General features: G+C 47.5%; 1 protein-coding gene across 8 annotated transcripts in view; it reads right to left on the reverse strand.

Annotated features, from left to right (window-relative positions):
* CCHa2 (neuropeptide CCHamide-2) overlaps positions 1–18,858 on the reverse strand; it is a 57,246-nt gene extending 38,388 nt beyond the window's left edge. For 5 of the 8 annotated variants that reach the window (XM_077628718.1, XM_077628717.1, XM_077628715.1 and 2 more), the window contains exon 1: positions 10,157–10,271. In XM_077628718.1, coding sequence (XP_077484844.1) covers positions 10,157–10,235 — 79 coding nt within the window. In that variant the 5' untranslated portion in view covers positions 10,236–10,271. Of the gene's footprint in view, positions 1–10,156; positions 10,272–18,737 lie in introns of those variants that run through there. The other 3 variants (XM_077628719.1, XM_077628716.1, XM_077628712.1) reach the window with 1 other exon arrangement.
* Positions 18,859–20,136: the final 1,278 nt, after the last annotated feature.

Consider the following 20,136-nt stretch of genomic DNA (forward strand, 5'->3'; position numbering starts at 1 on the left):
GGAACTTGCAAGCAAGCCCTGCCCCCGCCAGCTGCACACCCCAACTATAACCCAATATGACGCAACTCAGGGTAGTTGGCCACACAAAGGTTAACCCTCGCCGTTAGGAAAAAAGGAATAACCAGGAAGAAAGGAGAGGACAGGAGAGTTGTAAGAAAGAGACAGGGAAGTGAAAGATGGAGGGGAGGATAGAAAAAGGCGACTGCCGATTTCCTCCGGCCGGGTCAGGCCGGAGGTGCCATTTACGGAAAGCTGGGGCCAAAGTGATGTGTTGCCTCCGCCGATGGGCCTTAAAGGTCCAAACGCTCGGCATCGGCTCAACCACAAGAATCCCCTTTTCCCCGGACACTGAGATGCAACGCGCGGATAAGCGCGGTTGTTCAGGTCCGTGGTGATGCGCTGTTCACCATCATCCCCCTGGAGGGATGTCTCTGCGGATGCTCAGGAACCCGTGGTGTCGCCACTCACCAACGTCTGCACATTGAACACGCCCCCTCTGCGAGGTCGAGCAATTACAAAAGTCGACTGTTTTTTTTTTTCGTGTAGTAGCTGCAGCTGCTCCCCGGCTCCTTTTGGCACCCAATCTGTTATCTTGACCGACGGTTCGCTAGGGTAATGAAATGAGTTCCGAAGCAAAGAACACGTACCCAGATGTGGTCTAAGGTATGAGGGCCTCCTAGGATATGGCGGCCGCGGCTAGTGGAGGACAGAGCTAATTGGAGATGTATTTGTCCTGCAATAGACGAAACTGGGCTGTTGCACTGTTCTTGATGATGATGATTCTTGAAGCAGTTACACGTCATTTCACGGAAGCTGGACTTTGCGTACGGCCGTAAGGCATTTCGGAGAGCCAGGGTGCCACCTTTCTTACGCGGGGCACACTAATGACCTCACTCTTTTCTTTCACCCTTCTTCCATCTTTACTCCCCAGTTCCCTCTCTTTCTCTTTGTCTCTCAGTGAAAGGGGGCGTCGCAAAACATAGTGTGAAATTAAATTACATTCGATCGTTGATTTCGTGAATCAGCAATCAAAGCGCTGTAATAAGAGTGCGAAATCAAAGCTGTTAAAGCTGGTAAAAAAAACGCTAAATCAGTGCTTTGATTAACAAGAAGAAAATGCCTAAGCTCGGCATTAGTATTTGTTGCACAGCAGTCATCGAGTTAGCAAATTCACTGGAATCCGTAAGGTCAGACGTTCGACTTATTACTAGAGATTGGTACGATTATTTAGTTCCAAGATTATGTCTCATGCAAGAAATGCACTACCGCGAAGCGATCTTCAGTAAAGTTGGTCATTTAAATATCTTTAACGAGCAAAGAAATCTAAGTGCCCCGTCATGCTGTCTTCCATAAAGCAGTCTCGAGGCCCCTGGTCCGAGGGGGCCAGCCTGCGATATCTGCCGGACAAGCTTACTATAAAGAGAAAACAGACTGATGCGCTGGCTAGGGATTTGCCTACGGTCACTATTTGTCCTTCTGACGTTCGAGACAACACTGTAATTTGTTAGCAGTTATGACTGACTACAAAGCAAACTACTGAGCGAAAGGCCAACTTGAACGAAACGTCGCGCGACATGCACAGACCACCCAAGACCTGAACAGGTGGTTGAAATGTTTTGCTAGAATACGAGCGAGCTAAACATAAATGGCCTGCGAAAATAGTTTTCAGAACAAAACCAGGACAAAAGTCTGCAATCTGCCTCGTCGTCGAGAGTAGGTGTGCATGAAATGCATTGCAGAGAAGACACGTGTACATTCCAGGACGACTCGCAGGTGGCGGCAGCCGACCAACGGTATCAGCTTGGTTCCTTGGCTACACCAGTCAAGTACACCTTGATTAGTGTACTTGCCGTCGCCTTAGCCCGATTCCGTTCCTCGAGATGGGCAATGCGCTTGGTATTCCTGGCTGCTCTTGCAGCTTATGAGACCACCGCCATGAGCTGCTTCTCCTCCAGCTGGACAGCGTGCTCGGCGTCCCTTGCCGCTTTCGTTGCTTTATGTGCCGTCGCGTACAGCCTCTTCTGCTTTTCGTACTGGGCGGCATGCTCAGTGTCACTCCTCTCTTTAGATGCTTGACGCGCCGCAGCTCTCGTCCACCCTCATTCAGCCACAGAGACGCGTTCGGCCACATTGGTAGCCTTCGCAGCTTTGTGTGAGGCTACATAAAACTACCGTTGGCAGCAAGACTAGCCTTCGCATCTCTTGGCACGAACGGCTCCTTTGCACGGCCACAGCAATGGCGTCGAACGTTAGAAAACGCAGGGCGAACTGACGAAAGATAACCATGGCGACTGAAGTCGTCGACGTTATCTTTGGTCCGTTCGTGCTAGGCTATAGTCGATGCTGGTCGCTAGCAAGTGCGTGCTATATGCAAAATATAACACACTGCATCAGAAACCTTGATGATGGCTGAGTGGTCCGAGGCGTCGAATAACGAAGCTGCTCTGTTTGAGCGAGTGTTGGTTTGACCCGTGCTCTGGACGCTGATATGAGGTACTAATTGTTTCTGCTAAGTACCATCTGGAAAGGAAGTTTCGGCCTCAGGTTTGTCTTCAGTTTCGGCGTCGGCTTCGCTGCGGTTTCAGGACGATGTTCGCATGAGTTTATCAAGAATGGGGGCTGAAATAATTTCGTCCTTGAAACCGCTCGCCGGAAGTGACGCAAAAATCAGGTAGGTCCCGTCTATAGTCAGGCGCATCTGCTGATTGCGTCAGCGTTCGCCGCTGTTAGGTATGAATTTTGACGCAAATATATTCCAGACATTGGCACAAAGCGGGTCATGTATATGGAGTAGCTAGTCAAGCATATCTCCTTAATGTTTGCGGTTTTATGGAGTTTAACGTCCCAAAGCGACTCGGGATGTGAGGAACGCCGTAGTGGAGGGCTCCGGGTAATTTCGACCACCTGAGCTCTTTAAAGTGCATTGCCATCGCACAGTAACGTCCTACTAGCATTCCCCTCCGTTGAAATATGACCGCCGTTACCAGCATCGAACCCGAGTCTTTCAGGACAGCAGCCGAGCACAACAACCACTGAACCACCGTGGCGGCCCCCTCAATAAGAGTATGGCGGGCAAGACATGTCTTGGTGCATTTTCAGCGACCAGAATACCAGAGACGAATATAGTGTATGCCATAAAAAGTCTGTACAGGTCTTGAGGGGCGCTGATTCAGACAGGCACCCCCGACGAATATCAAGCTACTGTTTTTTAATGTCATTTAAAGTCCCTTAGCTTATTAAGTTATAACCTTCTTTTGGGAAGCGCTTCGCAGGTGCTTATTCATTAGATGTTTATTTAACATAATAAGAACGCTCATCATCACACAGCCGATGTACAACTAGCGTCCTTCAATGTGGGTATTACACAGGAAGGACCAGCACAGGAATATGTGGAGGAGCAGCATATCCGTAACATGTGCAGAAGAGCAAAAGCAAAAAAATGGTAAAAGGCGTTAAAAAACGAACATAAATGCACAGAAGTAGTAATACAAACAACAACGCAAAATAAAGGTGATTTCTAAACAAAATGCGAAAAAGTAACAATAATGATAACAGTAGCTACACAAAAGGAAAAAAAAAAGCCCTCGACATCATTATCACTGCGTAGAAATTGTTTTGAAAATTAGTTTGAGAGCTCCAATTGTCATCGCGTTTGGTGAATTACAACCATAAAGGTTGCTGCACCACAGGCCTCAGTTTACTACTACCAATAACTTGCGCTGCGGTGTGCGATGGCAAGTTATTCTAGTCAATGACGGTGCGTGGTATGAACGATCGTACAGGCGCGAGTAAAACAATATCACAATGACGTCACCGGAGTGGTGAAAATCGCACCGCACGGCTGGCGCAGCGCCACACTTTTCGAACACGCCTGGCACTTTTGTTATCGGCGTGTTCGTAAGCGCAGCGCCGAGCTATCTGCCGCTCCGGTGGCACGTCACTAGTGCTAATCTTTTTTACTCGCGACTGTACGCAGAGCGATTAACGGCGGGCGATGCGTTTTGCATGTTTGGATATGGTCGCGACTTGGAAAGATTATTGGTTATGGCGGAAAGGGGTCGTAATGAAGTGCCGGACAGCAATGCAATTTATGAAACAACATTAAGCTAGCATATTTGTGTTGCGACAAAAGTTTTAGTTCTGCCCAAGGATTCTGCGGCGTACGGCATTGTTCCGCATTGCTGTCAAGAATATAGAATACACAAAAAATAATAACTATGCCTTCTGCCCTACACGAGAAAACAGAGTGGTCTTCAGGGAGAAAGGCACTGCCTTTTGCGTTCAGCAGAATAACAAGAAAGGCATGACCACCAGAACATATATATGCAGGGACGTGTGCTGTGCGATATCAGTGCATAACCCCCCCCCCCCCCCCCCCCCCCCCCCCCCCGCTTAAACGACGGCCGCTATTCCTTGGGCAGTGGCGGCGTCTTCAGCCTTCAGGAGCTTGATCTTTGTCGACCCGGGTCGGCGCTGACCATTACAGCCTCCTAATGATCACAGTCGGTAATGAAGTGACTCACGGGTAGAGAATGCGGGCAGTTCCAAATCATATGATATAGATCAGCTTTGATTTGACAATTTTTGCATTTGTCTGAGTAGAATCCCTCCGAATAGAAGCTGCGCAATTTGGGATTTGGATTGGTGTTAGTTTGAAGTTCACGCCAGACTTTGGCCTGTCGTTTGGAGAGCGTTTTATCTGCTGAAGGGAATCTACCAACAGCTCCGCCGCGATGGCTCAGTGATTATGGCTCTCGGCTGCTGACACGAAAGAAGCGGGTTCGATACCGGCCGCGGTGGTTGAATTTCGATGGAGGCGAAATTCTAGAGGCCTGTGTACTGTGCGATGTCAGCGCTCGTTTAAAGAGCCCCAGGTGGTCGAAATTTCCGGAGCCCTTCACTACGGCGTTCTTCATAGCCTGAGTCGCTTCGGGACGTTAAACCCTCATAAACCATAAACGTATCCAACAACGCAAAAGTATTATATTCAAGACTGTTTGTTTCAAAACAGGCACGGTCTAAAATATGTTGGATGAGCCTCGAAGCTTGTGAGAGCAGGAAGGCGTGCTATGCTTAATGACAGAAGCACCAATCTCCAAGAGTGACTCAGCGCATTACGCAGGCAATAACAAAGCACCCGCCTGAAGACGCAGCGGGCCCTGCATTTGCGTAGAAAATTTCCATTCATGCTAGCAGTCAGACTAACTCATCGACCGCGGTGGCTAGGGCAATGGCTATGGCTTTTTGGCTGCTGAGCCCAAAGTCGCGTGATGAAATCTCGGCCGTGACGGCCGCATTTCGATAGAGAAAATAGCAAAAGCTCCCTAGTGCTGTGCAATGTCATTGCACGTTAAAGAACCCCAGCTGTTCGAAGTTAATGCGGTACCCTACACTACGGCGTGTCTCACATATAGTTCAAGTGCAAGAAAATTTACCTCTTTGTAATTAGATCACGGGAATTTGTGTGTGCGGCTAGACAAGCTAGCAAATATTAAAAAATGAAATACAGGCATTGTCATCCATCACCAGCCGTTTGCCCAGCTAGCCTGCGCTGACGTGAAGGAAGTGTGTTCCCATGGTTCTCTACACTATAAAGAGAAAGCATTGAAGAGGGAGTAAAATGTCCTCTAGTGCACTCCCTTTTATAAAAAGGGAGTTCGGTAGAGGACAGGTTACTCCCTTTTCGCTCCCATACAGGCGTAATCGTGTTTAGAGTATAAGGCTACACTACACCGCCATTCATGTCATCATTTCGAATCGAGTGTCAGAGAAAAAAACATGCTGAAGTTTTAGATTGAATTTTCGCAGCAATGATTGCGTCTTTCGGTGGCCAAAAGAGATGAACATGGCCACAAAGATCAACAGGATCGATATTTACTGCGCCGCAAAATTTTATGGAATCGTCCTTCAATGTCCCTTTTAAATTCCCCACATGCATAACAACGTAACTAAAATGCATTGTTATCAGACAGTACCGATGTGCTTGTACTAATTAGATTTACGTCTGCCCAGCGATAAGCTATTACTTACAACTGTGTGTCCTAATGCATCTATTGCTTCATGTTATGGAATTAATTTGTACTGATTTTGTTCGGGCAGCTTGAGGAACCAAATAGAATCATTTACAAATCTATAAAAATAGAGAGTATGGTGCTTGAACGGATGGCAATGAATAAAAATAACATAGCCAAGCTTGCAGTCGTTTTACTCATAGAAAAGTTACGTGATTACGTCATATATACAAAACAAATTTTCAACCACGCATTTAAAACTGTAAAACCTAAAATTAGATATAGCCTAAGGAAAAACGAATTTTACACACTGTCAGAAGTATACACGATATATGGCAAAAGGTGCACCTTTTACCATATTTCGTGTATACTTTTGGCAGTGTGTAAAATTCGGTTTTCCTCAGGTAAAGTTGTCTTTTAGGTTTTACAGTTTTAAACGTGTGGTTGAAAATGTCTACACAGACATTTTTATGTCCATTTTTTATCCCGTAAATTACCTGAACAGGAATTATGCTTTTGATCGGCTACACGTGCTAAGCGAGCACTCAGAAACATGTTCTTTTCTGATTGTTAAAAATTCTGATGGTGGCAAATTCGATGTCATTGCTACGTTCCATATTTATCCTGACGTCTGTAAAAAAAAAAATTACAACTGTGCATTCCTTGTGCACATACTTGTCTGATGTCGTGTTGTTGATACATGCGTCGCTCTGAGCAAGATGTATAACCGCGTTTTGTTCAAACTTTCTTGAATTTTTTTTTACTTGTTTGGCGTGAGGAGCCATTTGTGTATATTGCTGGCTGCCAGTGACGCAGACAAGATCAATGTGCTGAGGCGCGCAGGACTGAGAAAATGTTAACTAGTGGCAATAAAGCAATATCAATTACAATTATCTATGATCATCTAGGAGTACCTGCATGCATACGTGTATAAATGTGTACATGTTGCAGACATCTTTATGGTGTAAATTGCATGAATGTTCAATGCACCTACTCTGCCGATTGGTGCCTGTATTTATTCTCATAAATTGTCTGAAGTCCTGCAATGTACAATACTTATACTGTTCTACTCGCCTACAGTGTACACGCAAGCTACCCGTCACGAAATAACTGGCCAAGAAGCCTCGACAAGCTACTCATGTTGCAAATTTTTGATCTTGCCTTTGCGTTTCCACATGAAAAAATAACGCTAAAGAAAGGACCTTTGAGATCTTTTTTTTACTTGTCATTCCATAAATATATGAAATTTTCAAATGGCGTTCCCCATGACGACTTTCTTTAAAATAATGCCCAGCCAACCATGACCATCACCATCGCAACTATTTTTATTCCGGCCGAGCAGCCAAGTCTGGCGGCGTTCAGATCTCTGCAGATTGTAGCCAAGAGCCATGCTCATACAATCCGCGTTTTGCGGGGCCTGGGTGGCGCCTGGGTTATAAATAGTCTTCCTGAACCCCAACAACCTGAGACGTCAAGTGAGATGAGGACTGATCACATTAAGACCCAGTGGCTTGGTTGACGATTTAGAGTGAATGACAGGAAAAGTGAGAGTCGGCACATTACATGACCGCCGTCCACTAAAACTGTCGCGGTTTTTAACCGCCTTGTCTAGTTGACCTCCACTGTGAATCATTGGCCTTCATGACAGGTACAAAACGCTTGTACATACACCATAGTATCCAATCTAGATCAGGCTCACTGACGGCTTGCACAAAGCAAGCATAATTCAAGCCGCTCTTCCAAAGAAACACGCCGGTTTCCGGGAACACAGTTGCACGCAACCTAGAAGGCTCCTCGATTGTCTTGCGAACTTTCTTTTCGCTTTTTTTCTCTATTTTGCAGCCCATGTCAGTCACCGGGCGACTGGAAGCGAGAAATAGGCATTGAAGTGGCTGACCGCTCAATCTGGGCAGCCACGTTATCTCCTAACAAGTTCGCGATCAAAACGTGGAATAGTCGGCGCCATCCGCGCGAGCGCGGTGGTGTTTCCCGCTAATCAGCAGCGCCCAACTCTAAAAACCGCGGCCAAGATAAGGACTCGGCCCTTATCGTCCCTGGCCCCGCGACCCCAGTCACGCAATAACGGTTCACATTCGGTCAACGGTGCGCGCGAATTTCTTTGGAAATCACGTCAACTATATGTCTCTGTTTTCTTCGGAAGTAGAACATAGGATAACGTAGACGACCCGCGCCCGTTCCGCGAATTCGTAACAGCTGTTTCCAGCGGCACAACTTCAGACAACTTGTATCACTGAAACGCTCGATCGTGAGAAGTATACGCTAGAGTATCACATGCAGCTGCGGAGCGGGCGTAGATAAAGCCAAGAGTGTTTTCTTTTTCACTTTTTCGGCTTTTCTTTTTTCTGCTTTGCAAATATCCGTGGCAAGCGGCCGGCCTCCGACTTGCGCCGACCATCACCGGAATTTGCCCGCAAGGTCACTCGAGAGAACTTTCTTGAGAATCCGTTCTACGCGGGAAGAAACAGCCGTCCTGGAGGGTCGGCAAGTGCACGCACGCTAATCTATATGAGAATTTGTGTTTGACGGTTCTCTTGAGCCCGTTTCTTAACATGATGACCGACATGCAGTTGCTGTGTGACGCAAGCGCTGGGATGCGGTAGTGCCTGCTATTGCTGGAACTCGCGCAGCACCCATTCGCTGAACACCCGGTGAACTGTTTGATGACGTGGAATTCGCAAAACACGGTTTCCAAACTTTCCGTTCAAATTTATCCCTAGAAGTTGTTTTCTCTTTCAATCTTTATTTAGTTATTTCTCTCGGCTTCGGATTCTAACAAGGAGGCGCTACGCTTGGAGGAACGTTTATGGTCGCTGATAGCGTGTTTCGTGGGGAGCCGCCACAAAAGAATCATTTGGATTAACAAGCGCTCCCAACAATGCATATGAGCGAATTGTGCTTGCACAGAATCACGAACATGGACCTCCATATCAACATACTTCCACTAAAAAGAGTGGTGCATCTATGTATAATCAGAGCCCTTGGACAAGCGACTTCTGCGAAGTAATTCAGTCGCGGTGTCTAATGGCGACATTTTCAGCCCTAAATATGAGAGACTATAGTCAAGAAGAAGGAATTTTGATTGAAAAAAAGAAAGAAAGATAGGCTGCCTGACTTCAGTTTTAGAGCAAGGTCATCATAAATGAGTGAGCAGGCTGGAGGAGACAGCCACGGCAGATAACCAACGCCTATCTGGGACATTGACCTCCTTTGTGAATGTAGTCATCCTAACTGCCCCCGCAAGATCTGTTAGGCTTGTTTGTGTCCAGTTAGGCATTGGCGACAGAGCCACTAATCTGATAAGAGTGCAGGAACACATTTCCGTTGCGACATTGCAGTGTGGGCGTCTGGGCTACTCCTGCTGTTAAGCGCAAGACAATTGTGAGATGCCTGCCCTAATGACCTTGTCAGTGCCCCGCTCGAAAACCTGTGGTTCAGTCACAATAAATGCTGGACGTCGCTCCGCATAATGCGAGATGTATATTAAATTGCTCGATATCACAATATTCAAAACGATCGCTCGGAGGCACCAGTGTGCAACAGCTGCAACTTTCTACCTTACGGAATTCAATATGGCCACACTCCTGGCCACTCCTGATCCCACTTATCACCACGGGCTGGTTAATAACCTGTGAAGCAAAAGGCCCTGTGGTGTCCTTCTAAGAACATCTCTCATGAGCTGTAGCTGAAACTGCTGGGAGAACCAATGAGGCGACACGCGCTAAACACAAAAAAACACGACGCCGAATCAAGCGTCAGAATAACGGCCTGAGGGGCGAGTTGGTACATGTGGTGTCTCTTTCTTTCTTGTTAGTGTCCTTGTTTGCACCGCCGCTCATTTCAGAATCAAGCGTGTATTCAGATTCGCCTGCACTAATGTAACGCCTTCACGAACCGGGCGAAGTTGACAAGCCGAAGTTTCCAGCGTATCAGGAACAACTTGGGGGAAACCACGGCAGCCAATGTCGAGCGACTGCATGTTCCTTGCTCAGACAGCCGGCGTACCTCACACTGAATCTCGATCAAAACGTTCAATTTCCTAACCTACAACGCGCACTGCTGAATCCATTTTCCTCGCTTACAGTTTGTGAGCCGGCGCGTGCCGCACACATCTTCGGGGCACTCACCAAACGCTGCCGCATAGGCGCCGGCCACTAGCAGAGCCAAGCATAGCAACCAGACGGACAGGGACGACTGGAGACACATCCTCGAGGAACTGGTGCTCTGTCCGGGGATGCCGGCGACTTCGTCCGGCTGCCGAGTCCGGCCGTCTTTTTAAGGCAGCGGCGACCCTCCCTCCCCAGGACCTGTCCATTACCATTATTACGCAGATACTTCGAACGTCGCTTGGTGACTGACCAGTGGAGCGAGCGGCCGAGGGACCGTGTACAAGCAGGCGGGTGCACCACGGGGAAGATGGACGGGGATATTACGCGGGCAGCGAGTCAACAGGACGTGGTGCACACAACAGCTGCACGCCTTTAACCGTCCACATTTCGCATATACTTCTGGCATTGCGTTAAATTCGAATTTCCTTAGGTTAAGCAACATTTAGGTTTTACAGTTTCAAACGCGCGGCTGAAAATGTCTCCAAAGACATTTTTATGTCCCTTTTTTATCCTGAAACTTCTCTGAACATGAATTATGCTTTTGTCCGGCTACACGTGCTAAAAGCGAGCACTACAAAACATGTTCTTTTACGATTGTTAAAAATTTTAATGGTGTCAAAGTCGGCGTCATTGCTACGTTTTATATTTATCCTGACCTCTGTAAAAAAAATTACAACTGTGCATTACTTGTGCACATAGATATCTGGTGCCGTGTTGTTGAATATCCGTCGCTCTTATCAAGTTGTATATCCGCATTTTGTTCGAACATTGTTGATTTTTTTTTACTTGTTTGGCGCGAAGGACAGTTTGTGAATATTGCTGGCGGCCACTGCAGCAGACAAGCGCAATGCGCTTTAACGGTGCAGGTCTGTGAAAATGTAAATTAGTGGTAATAAAGCAATATCAATTGTCTATGATAATCTAGTAGTGCCTGCATGCATACGTGTATAAGTTGTGTACATGTTGCAGACATCTTTATGGTGTAAAATTGCATGCATGTTCAATGCAGCTACTCGGCCAGTTGGTGCCTGTATTTATTCTCATAGATTGCTGAAGTTCTGCAATATACAATACTTTGACTGTTCTACTCGCCTACACTCTACACGCAAGCTACCCGGAGCAAAATAACTGACCAAGAAGCCTCGACAAGCTACTCGTGTGGCAGATTTTTGGTCTCCCTCCTTTATCGCTTCCCTTATGGCACGGTTCAGGTGTCCAGCGATATATGAGACAGATACTGCGCCATTTCCTTTCCCCCAAAACCAATTATTATTATTATTGCATTTGCGTTTCTGCATGAAAAAATAACGCTAAAAAAAGCACCTTTAAAATCTTCTTTTCAACTTTCCATTCCATAAATATATGAAATTTACAAATGGCGTTCCCAACAACGCCTCTCTTTAAAACAATGCCAAGCCAACCATGAGCATCACCGTCGCAACTATTTTTATTCCAGCCGAACCACCAAGTCTGACGCCGTCCACAGCCCTGCGGATTGTAGCCAAGACCCATTCTCATACCATCCGCGTCTTGCGGGGCCTGGGTGGCGCCTGGGTTCTAAATAGTCATTCTAAACCCCAACAACATGAGACTCCAAGCGAGGTTAGGACTGGTCTCATTAAGACCTAGTGGCTTGGTTGACGATTGAAAGTGAATGACAGGAAAAGCCAGAGTCGGCACGTTATATGACGGCCGCCCACATAAACTGTCACAGTTATTAACCGCCTTGTCTAGCTGACCTCGACTGTGCATCATTGGCCTTCATGACAGGCACAAGTCAGTGCCTTTCTTGTACATACACCATAGGATCCAATGTAATTCAGGCTCACTGACGTCTTGCACATAGCAAGCTTGGTTTGGTATGGTTTATGGGGGTTTAACGTCCAAAAGCAACACAGGCTATGAGGGACGCCGTAGTGAAGGGCTCCGAAAATTTCGACCTCCTGGGGTTCTTCAACCTGCACTGACACTGCACAGTGCACAGGCCTCTAGAATTTCGCCTCCATCGAAATTCGACTCCCGCGGCCGGGATCGAACTCGCGTCATTCGGGCTAGCAGCCGAGTGCCGTAACCATTCAGCCATCGCGGCGGCTACACAGCAAGCATAATTCTAGCCGCTTTCTCTCGAAAGAAACACTCCTGTTTCCGCGAACACAGTTGCACGCAACCTAGAAGGCTCCTCGATTGTCTTGCGAACTTTCTTTTCGCTGTGTTTCTCTATTTTGGCGCCCACGTCGTAGTTACCGGACGACTGGAAGCGAGAAATAGGCATTGAAGTGGCTGACCGCTCAATCTGGGCAGCCACGTTATTTGCTAACAAGTTCGCTATCAAAACGCGGAATAGTCGGTGCCATCCGCACGGACACGTTGGTGTTTCCCGCTAATCAGCATCACCCAACTGTAAACACGGCGTCCCAGATAAGGGCTCGGCCCTTATCGCCCCTGGCCCAAAGACCCGCACTCACTCAACAACGGTTCACATTGGGTCACCGGCGCGGGATGATTTCTTTGTAAATCAGGTCAACCAAATGTCTCTGCTTTCTTCGGAAGTAAAACATAGGATAACGTAGACGACCCGCGCCCGTTCCGCGAATTCGTAAGAACTGCTCCCAGCGGCACAACTTCAGATAACTTGTATCACCGAAACGCTCGCGAGAAATATGCGTTACTGTATCTCATGCAGCTGCGGAGGGAGCGTAGATAAGGCCAAGAGTGTTTTGTTTTTCTCTTTCTCGGCTTTTCTTTTTTCTGCTTTGCAAATATCTGTGGCAAGCGGCCGGCCTCCGACTTGCGCCGACCGTCACCGGAATTTGCCCACAAGGTCACTCGAGAGAACTTTCTTAAGAATCCCCTCTACGCGGGAAGAAAACGCCGTCCTGGAGGGTCGGCAAGTGCGCGCACGCTAATCTATATGAGAATTTGTGTTTGACGGTTCTCTTGAGCCCGTTTCGTAACATGATGACCGACATGCAGTTGCCGTGTGACGCAAGCGCTGGGATGCGGTAGTGCCTGCTTTTCCTGGAACTCGCGCAGCACCCATTCGCTGAACACGCGGTGAACTGTTTGGTGACGTGGAATTCGCAGAACACGGTTTGCAAACTTTCCGTTCAACTTTATCCCAAGAAGTTGTTTTCTCTTTCAATCTTTATTTAGTTACTTGTCTCGGTTTCGGATTGTAACATGGAGGCGCTACGCTTGGAGGTACGTTTACGGTCTCTGATAGTGAGTTTCGTGGGGAGCCGACACGTAAGAATCATTAGGATTAACAAGCGCCCAACAAGGCGTATAAGCGAATTCTGCTTGCATAGAATCACGCGCGTGGACCACCATACCATAATATTTCCACCAAACAGAATGGAGCATCTATGTATAGTCAGAGGTCTTGGACAAACGACTTCTGCGAAGTAATTCAGTCGCGGTGTCTAATGGCGACATTTTCATCCCTAAATATGAGAGAGACTATATTCAAGAACAATGCGCTTTGAATGAAAAAAGAAAGATAGGCCGCGTGACTTGTGTTTTCGAGCAATTCATCATACATGAGTGAGCAGGCTGGAGGAGACCGCCATGGCAGATAACTAACGCCTATCTGTGATATAGACCCCTCTTGTGAATGTAGTCATCCTAACTGCCCCTGCAAGGTCCGTTAGGCTTGTCTGTGTGGAGTTAGGCATTGGCGACCTGAGCCAGTAATCTGATAAGAGCGCAGGGGCGCATTTCTGTTGCGACATTGCAGTGTGGGCGTCTGCGCTTCTCCTGCTGTGAAGCGCAAGACAATTGCGAGATGCGTCCCCTGATGACCTTGTCAGTGCCCCGCTCTAAAACCTGTGGTTCACACACAATAAATGCAGGACGTCGCTCCGCGTCATGCGAGATGTATATTAAATTGGTCGACATCACAATATTCAACATTATCACTCGCAGGCACCAGTGTGCATCACCTTTTTACTTTACGGGACTCAAAATGGCCAGACTGTTGGCCACTCCTTGACCCTACTCATCGCCACGGGCTGGTTAATAACCTGTGAAGCAAAAGGCCCTGTGGTGTCATTCTAAGAATATCTCTCATGAGCTATACCTGAAACTGCTGGGAGAACCAATGAAGCGACACGCGCTAAACACATTCACAAAAAAAAACACGACGCAGAATCAAGCGTGTGCTCAAATTCGCCTGCACTAATCAAACGCCTTCACGTACCGGGCGAAGTTCACAAGCCGAAGTTCCCAGCGTATCAGGAAAAACTTGGGGGAAACCACGGCAACCAATGTCGAGCGACTGTATGGTCCTTGCTTAGACAGCCGGCATACCTCACAGTGAATCTCGATCAAAACGTTCAATTTCCTAACCTATAACGCGCACTGCTGCATCCATTTTCCTCGCTTATAGTTTGTGAGCCGGCGCGTGCCGCACATCTTCGGGGCACTCACCAAACGCTGCCGCATAGGCGCCGGCCACTAGCAGAGCCAAGCATAGCAACCAGACGGACAGGGACGACTGGAGACACATCCTCGAGGAACTGGTGCACTGTCCGGGGATGCCGGCGACTTCGTCCGGCTGCCGAGTCCGGCCGTCCTTTTAAGGCAGCGGCGACCCTCCCTCCCCAGTGCCTGTCCATTACCATTATTACGCAGGTACTTCGAACGTCGCTTGGTGACTGACCAGTGGAGCGAGCGGCCGAGGGACCGTGTACAAGCAGGCGGGTGCACCACGGGGAAGATGGACGGGGATATTAGGCGGGCAGCGAGTCAACAGGACGTGGTGCACACAACAGCTGCACGCATTTTACCATCCAAATTTCGTGTATACTTTTGGAATTTGTGTAAAATTCGAATTTCCTTAGGTTAAATTAACTTTTAGGTTTTACTGTTTCAAACGCGCGGCTGAAAATGTCTCCACAGACATTTTTATGTCCCTTTTTTTATCCTGAAACTTCTCTGAACAGGAATTATGCTTTTGTCCGGCTACACGTGCTAAGCGAGCACTAAGAATCATGTTCTTTTACGATTGTTAAAAATTCTGATGGTGGCAAAGTCGATGTCATCGCTACGTTTTAGATTTCTTCTGACGCCTGTAAAAAAAAAAAAAATTTACAACTGTGCATTCCTTGTCATCATAGCTGTCTGATGCCGTGTAGTTGAATGTGCGTCGCTCTGAGCAAGTTGTACATCCGCATTTTGCTCAAACTGACTTGAATTTTTTTTTTACTTGCTTGGCGTGAAGGACCATTTGTGAATATTACTGGCTGCCAGTGCCGCAGACAAGCGCAATGCGCTTAAACGGCGAAGGACTGTGAAAATATAAATTAGTGGTATTAAAGCAATTTTATTTACAGTTATCTATGACCATTTACGAGTGCCTGCATCCGTACGCGTATTTGTGTACATGTTGCAGACATCTTTATGGTGTAAAATTGCATGCATGTTCAATGCACCTACTCTGACCGTTGGTGCCTGTATTTATTCTCATAAATTGCTGAAGTCCTGTAATGTACAATACTTTGACTGTTCTACTCGCCTACAGTGTACACGCAAGCTACCCGTCGCGAAATAACTGGCCAAGAAGCCTCGACAAGCTACTCATGTGGCAAATTTTTGATCTTGCCTTTGCGTTTCCACATGAAAAAATAACGCTAAAAAAAGCACCTTTGAGATCTTTTTTTTTACTTGTCATTCCATAAATATATGAAAATATCAAATGGCGTTCCCCATAACGACTTTCTTTAAAATAATGCCAAGCCAACTATGGCCATCACCATCGCAACTATTTTTATTCCGGCCGAGCAGCCAAGTCTGGATGGCCTTCAGATCTCTGCAGATTGTAGCCAAGAGCCATTCTCATACCATCCGCGTCTTGCGGGGCCTGGGTGGCGCCTGGGTTACAAATACTCTTCCTGAACCGCAACAACATGAAACGTCAAGTGAGATGAGGACTGATCCGATTAAGACCCAGTGGCTTGGTTGACGATTTAGAGTGTATGACAGGAAAAGTGAGAGTCGGCATGTTACATGACAGCCGTCCACTAAAACTGTCACGGTTATTAACCGTCTTGTCTAGTTGACCTCGACTGTGCGTCATTGGCCTTCATGACAGGTACAAATCGCTGCCTTTCTTGTACATACACCATAGTATCCAATCTAAATGGTGCTCACTGACATCTTGCACAAAGCAAACATAATTCAAGCCGCTTTCTCCAAAGAAACACGTCGATTTTCTGGAATGCGGTTGCACGCAACTTAGAAGGCTCCTCGATTGTCTTGCGAACTTTCTTTTCGATTTTTATTTATTTATTTTGCAGCCCATGTCATAGTCACCGGACGACTGTAAGCGAGAAATAGGCCTTGAAGTGGCTGACCGCTCAATCTGGGCAGCCACGTTATTTCCTAACAAGTTCGCGATCAAAACGTGGAATAGTTGGCGCCTTCTGCGCGGGCGCGGAGGTGCTTCCCGCTAATCAGCAGCGCCCAACTCTAAACACCGGGGCCCAGATAAGGGCTCGGCCCTTATCGTCCCTGGCCCCGCGACCCGCACTCACTCAACAACGGTTCACATTCGGTCACCGGCGCGGGGTGATTTCTTTGTAAATCAGGTCAACCAAATGTCTCAGCTTTCTTCGGAAGTAAAACATAGGATAACGTAGACGACCCGCGCCCGTTCCGCGAATTCGTAAGAACTGCTCCCAGCGGCGCAACTTCGGACAACTTGTATCATTGAAACGCTCGTGAGAAATATACGCTAGAGTATCACATGCAGCTGCGGAGCGGGCGTAGATAAGGCCAAGAGTGTTTTCTTTTTCACTTTTCCGGCTTTTCTTTTTTTTTTCTCTGCAAATACCCGTGGATAGCGCCCAGCCTCCGACTTGCGCCGACCATCACCGGAATTTGCCCGCAAGGTCACTCGAGAGCTTTCTTGAGAATCCGCTCTACGCGGGAAGAAAAAGCCGTCCTGGAGGGTTGGCATGTGCGTGCACGCTAATCTATATGAGAATTTGTGTTTGTCGGTTCTCTTGAGCCCGTTTCGTAAAATGATGACCGACATGCAGTTGCTGTGTGACGCAAGCGCTGAGATGCGGTAGTGCCTGCTATTGCTGGAACTCGCGCAGCACCCATTCGCTGAACACCCGGTGAACTGTTTGATGACGTGGAATTCGCAAAACACGGTTTCCAAACTTTCCGTTCAAATTTATCCCTAGAAGTTGTTTTCTCTTTCAATCTTTATTTAGTTATTTCTCTCGGCTTCGGATTCTAACATGGAGGCGCTACGCTTGGAGGAACGTTTATGGTCGCTGATAGTGAGTTTCGTGGGGAGCCGCCACAAAAGAATCATTTGGATTAACAAGCGCTCCCAACAAGGCATATGAGCGAATTCTGCTTGCACAGAATCACGAACATGGACCTCCATATCAACATACTTAAACTAAAAAGAGTGGTGCATCTATGTATAGTCAGAGTCCTTGGACAAGCGACTTCTGCGAAGTAATTCAGTCGCGGTGCCTAATGGCGACATTTTCAGCCCTAAATATGAGATGGACTATAGTCAAGAAGAAGGAATTTTGATTGAAAAAAAGAAAGAAAGATAGGCTGCCTGACTTCTGTTTTAGAGCAAGGTCATCATATGTGACTGAGCAGGCTGTAGGAGACAGCCACGGCAGATAACCAACGCCTATCTGTGACATTGACCTCCCTTGTGAATGTAGTCATCCTAACTGCCCCTGCAAGATCCGTTAGGCTTGTTTGTGTCCAGTTAGGCATTGGCGACAGAGCCACTAATATGATAAGAGCGGAGGAACACATTTCCGTTGCGACATTGCAGTGTCGGCGTCTGGGCTACTCCTGCTGTTAAGCGCAAGACAATTGTGAGATGCCTGCCCTAACGACCTTGTCAGTGCCCCGCTCGAAAACCTGTGGTTCAGTCACAATAAATGCTGGACGTCGCTCCGCATAATGTGAGATGTATATTAAATTGCTCGATATCACAATATTCAAAACGATCGCTCGGAGGCACCAGTGTGCAACAGCTGCAACTTTCTACCTTACGGAATTCAAAATGGCCACACTCTTCGCCACTCCTGATCCCACTTATCGCCACGGGCTGGTTAATCACCTGTGAAGCAAAAGGCCCTGTGGTGTCCTTCTAAGAATATCTCTCATGAGCTGTAGCTGAAACTGCTGGGAGAACCAATGAAGCTACACGCGCTAAGCACAAAAAAACACGACGCCGAATCAAGCGTCAGAATAACGGCCTGAGGGGCGAGTTGGTACATGTGGTGTCTCTTTCTTTCTTGTTAGTGTCCTTGTTTGCACCGCCGCTCATTTCAGAATCAAGCGTGTATTCAGATTCGCCTGCGCTAATGTAACGCCTTCACGAACCGGGCGAAGTTCACAAGCCGAAGTTTCCAGCGTATCAGGAACAACTTGGGGGAAACCACGGCAGCCAGTGTCGAGCGACTGCATGTTCCTTGCTCAGACAGCCGGCGTACCTCACACTGAATCTCGATCAAAACGTTCAATTTCCTAACCTATAACGCACACAGCTGCATCCATTTTCCTCGCTTATAGTTTGTGAGCCGGCGCGTGCCGCACACATCTTCGGGGCACTCACCAAACGCTGCCGCATAGGCGCCGGCCACTAGTAGAGCCAAGCATAGCAACCAGGCGGACAGGGACGACTGGAGACACATCCTCAAAGAACTGGTGCTCTGTCCGGGGATGCCGGCGACTTCGTCCGGCTGCCGAGTCCGGCCGTCCTTTTAAGGCAGCGGCGACCCTCCCTCCCCAGGGCCTGTCCATTACTATTATTACCCAGGTACTTCGAACGTCGCTTGGTGACCAGTGGAGCGAGCGGCCTTAGAGACCATGTACAAGCAGGCGGGTGCACCACGGCGAAGATTGACGGGGATATTACGCGGGCAGCGAGTCAACAGGACGTGGTATCACGCCAAGTGGCTCGACAGCATCGCCGAAGCCGTCCTCCTTAGCATAATGAAGGCGCAGTTTTATTTAGATCAGTGCAAACACTTGCTCCTGATCTCTCTTTGTTTTCTTCTCTATGTCCTATGCATCTATAGCGTGGTGCGCCGCGCGTCATATGCCGGTCTGGCGGCGTATTACAATAATGAATTGGGAATAAGCGGCGTGGCTACAAGGGAAGGGAAGGACTCTTCGGGGTGGGGACACTAAAAGCGGGCCTACGTTCGGCCGACCACAGGCAAGAAACTAACCCTGCCACCGCATATGGAATGTTTACGTTCTTGCGTTCGATAAATCCGTGTGGGCGTACATAACTTCGCTGTCCACCGCAGTTCGTTAATTAGATTAGATGCATATACCTACGCATGTGTGGTCGTTGCCGCCAGGTCAAGCTTTCGAAAACACGAATATATATGACATGCATACGCATATTGGTGCGTCTTTGTCATTTTTATTCACGCTATGAAGGAAGGAAAGGAAGGGGATAGACATGTTGCCTATGCATTTGCAGCTTTTTGTGAATTTTTTTTTAACTTTTTAATGAATTAATTTTCGAAAAGTGCCTGCGTGTACACACCTGAGTGGGTAGTGCCTTTACGCCGTTCCGAAAATAAGCGGTATTTCCAAAATAGAGCTTGCGACAGCCAAAAAGGTACCGAATAAACGAATTTTTCATATAAGAACGCTGTACAACTGGCTATCACTACTTTGAGTGCCATGTCTGGCTTCGAAAGGTCTTGCGAAGAGTTGATGATGTAGACAATTAACTCTCAGAACAGGGAACATATATTTTCACGCTGTACGAAATTACTAATTTTTTTTTTTCACAAAATACCATGTTTTACGAAACTACACACAACGATCGTGATTATTCAGTTCGTGTCCCAAGCAAAGTTGCAATGAAGTGCCGAGCACTTCAGAGTTGCACATTGGTGCTTTTCTCAACACTCATTCGTCTCTGCACAGGATGCAAAGCTTGTACTATTTAGAAGCGGATTTATGGGAGGGGGTTGGCAAGAGATATTCCCCCT

The sequence above is a fragment of the Amblyomma americanum genome, chromosome 6 (assembly GCF_052857255.1).
Source record: "Amblyomma americanum isolate KBUSLIRL-KWMA chromosome 6, ASM5285725v1, whole genome shotgun sequence".
Taxonomy (NCBI): domain Eukaryota; kingdom Metazoa; phylum Arthropoda; class Arachnida; order Ixodida; family Ixodidae; genus Amblyomma; species Amblyomma americanum.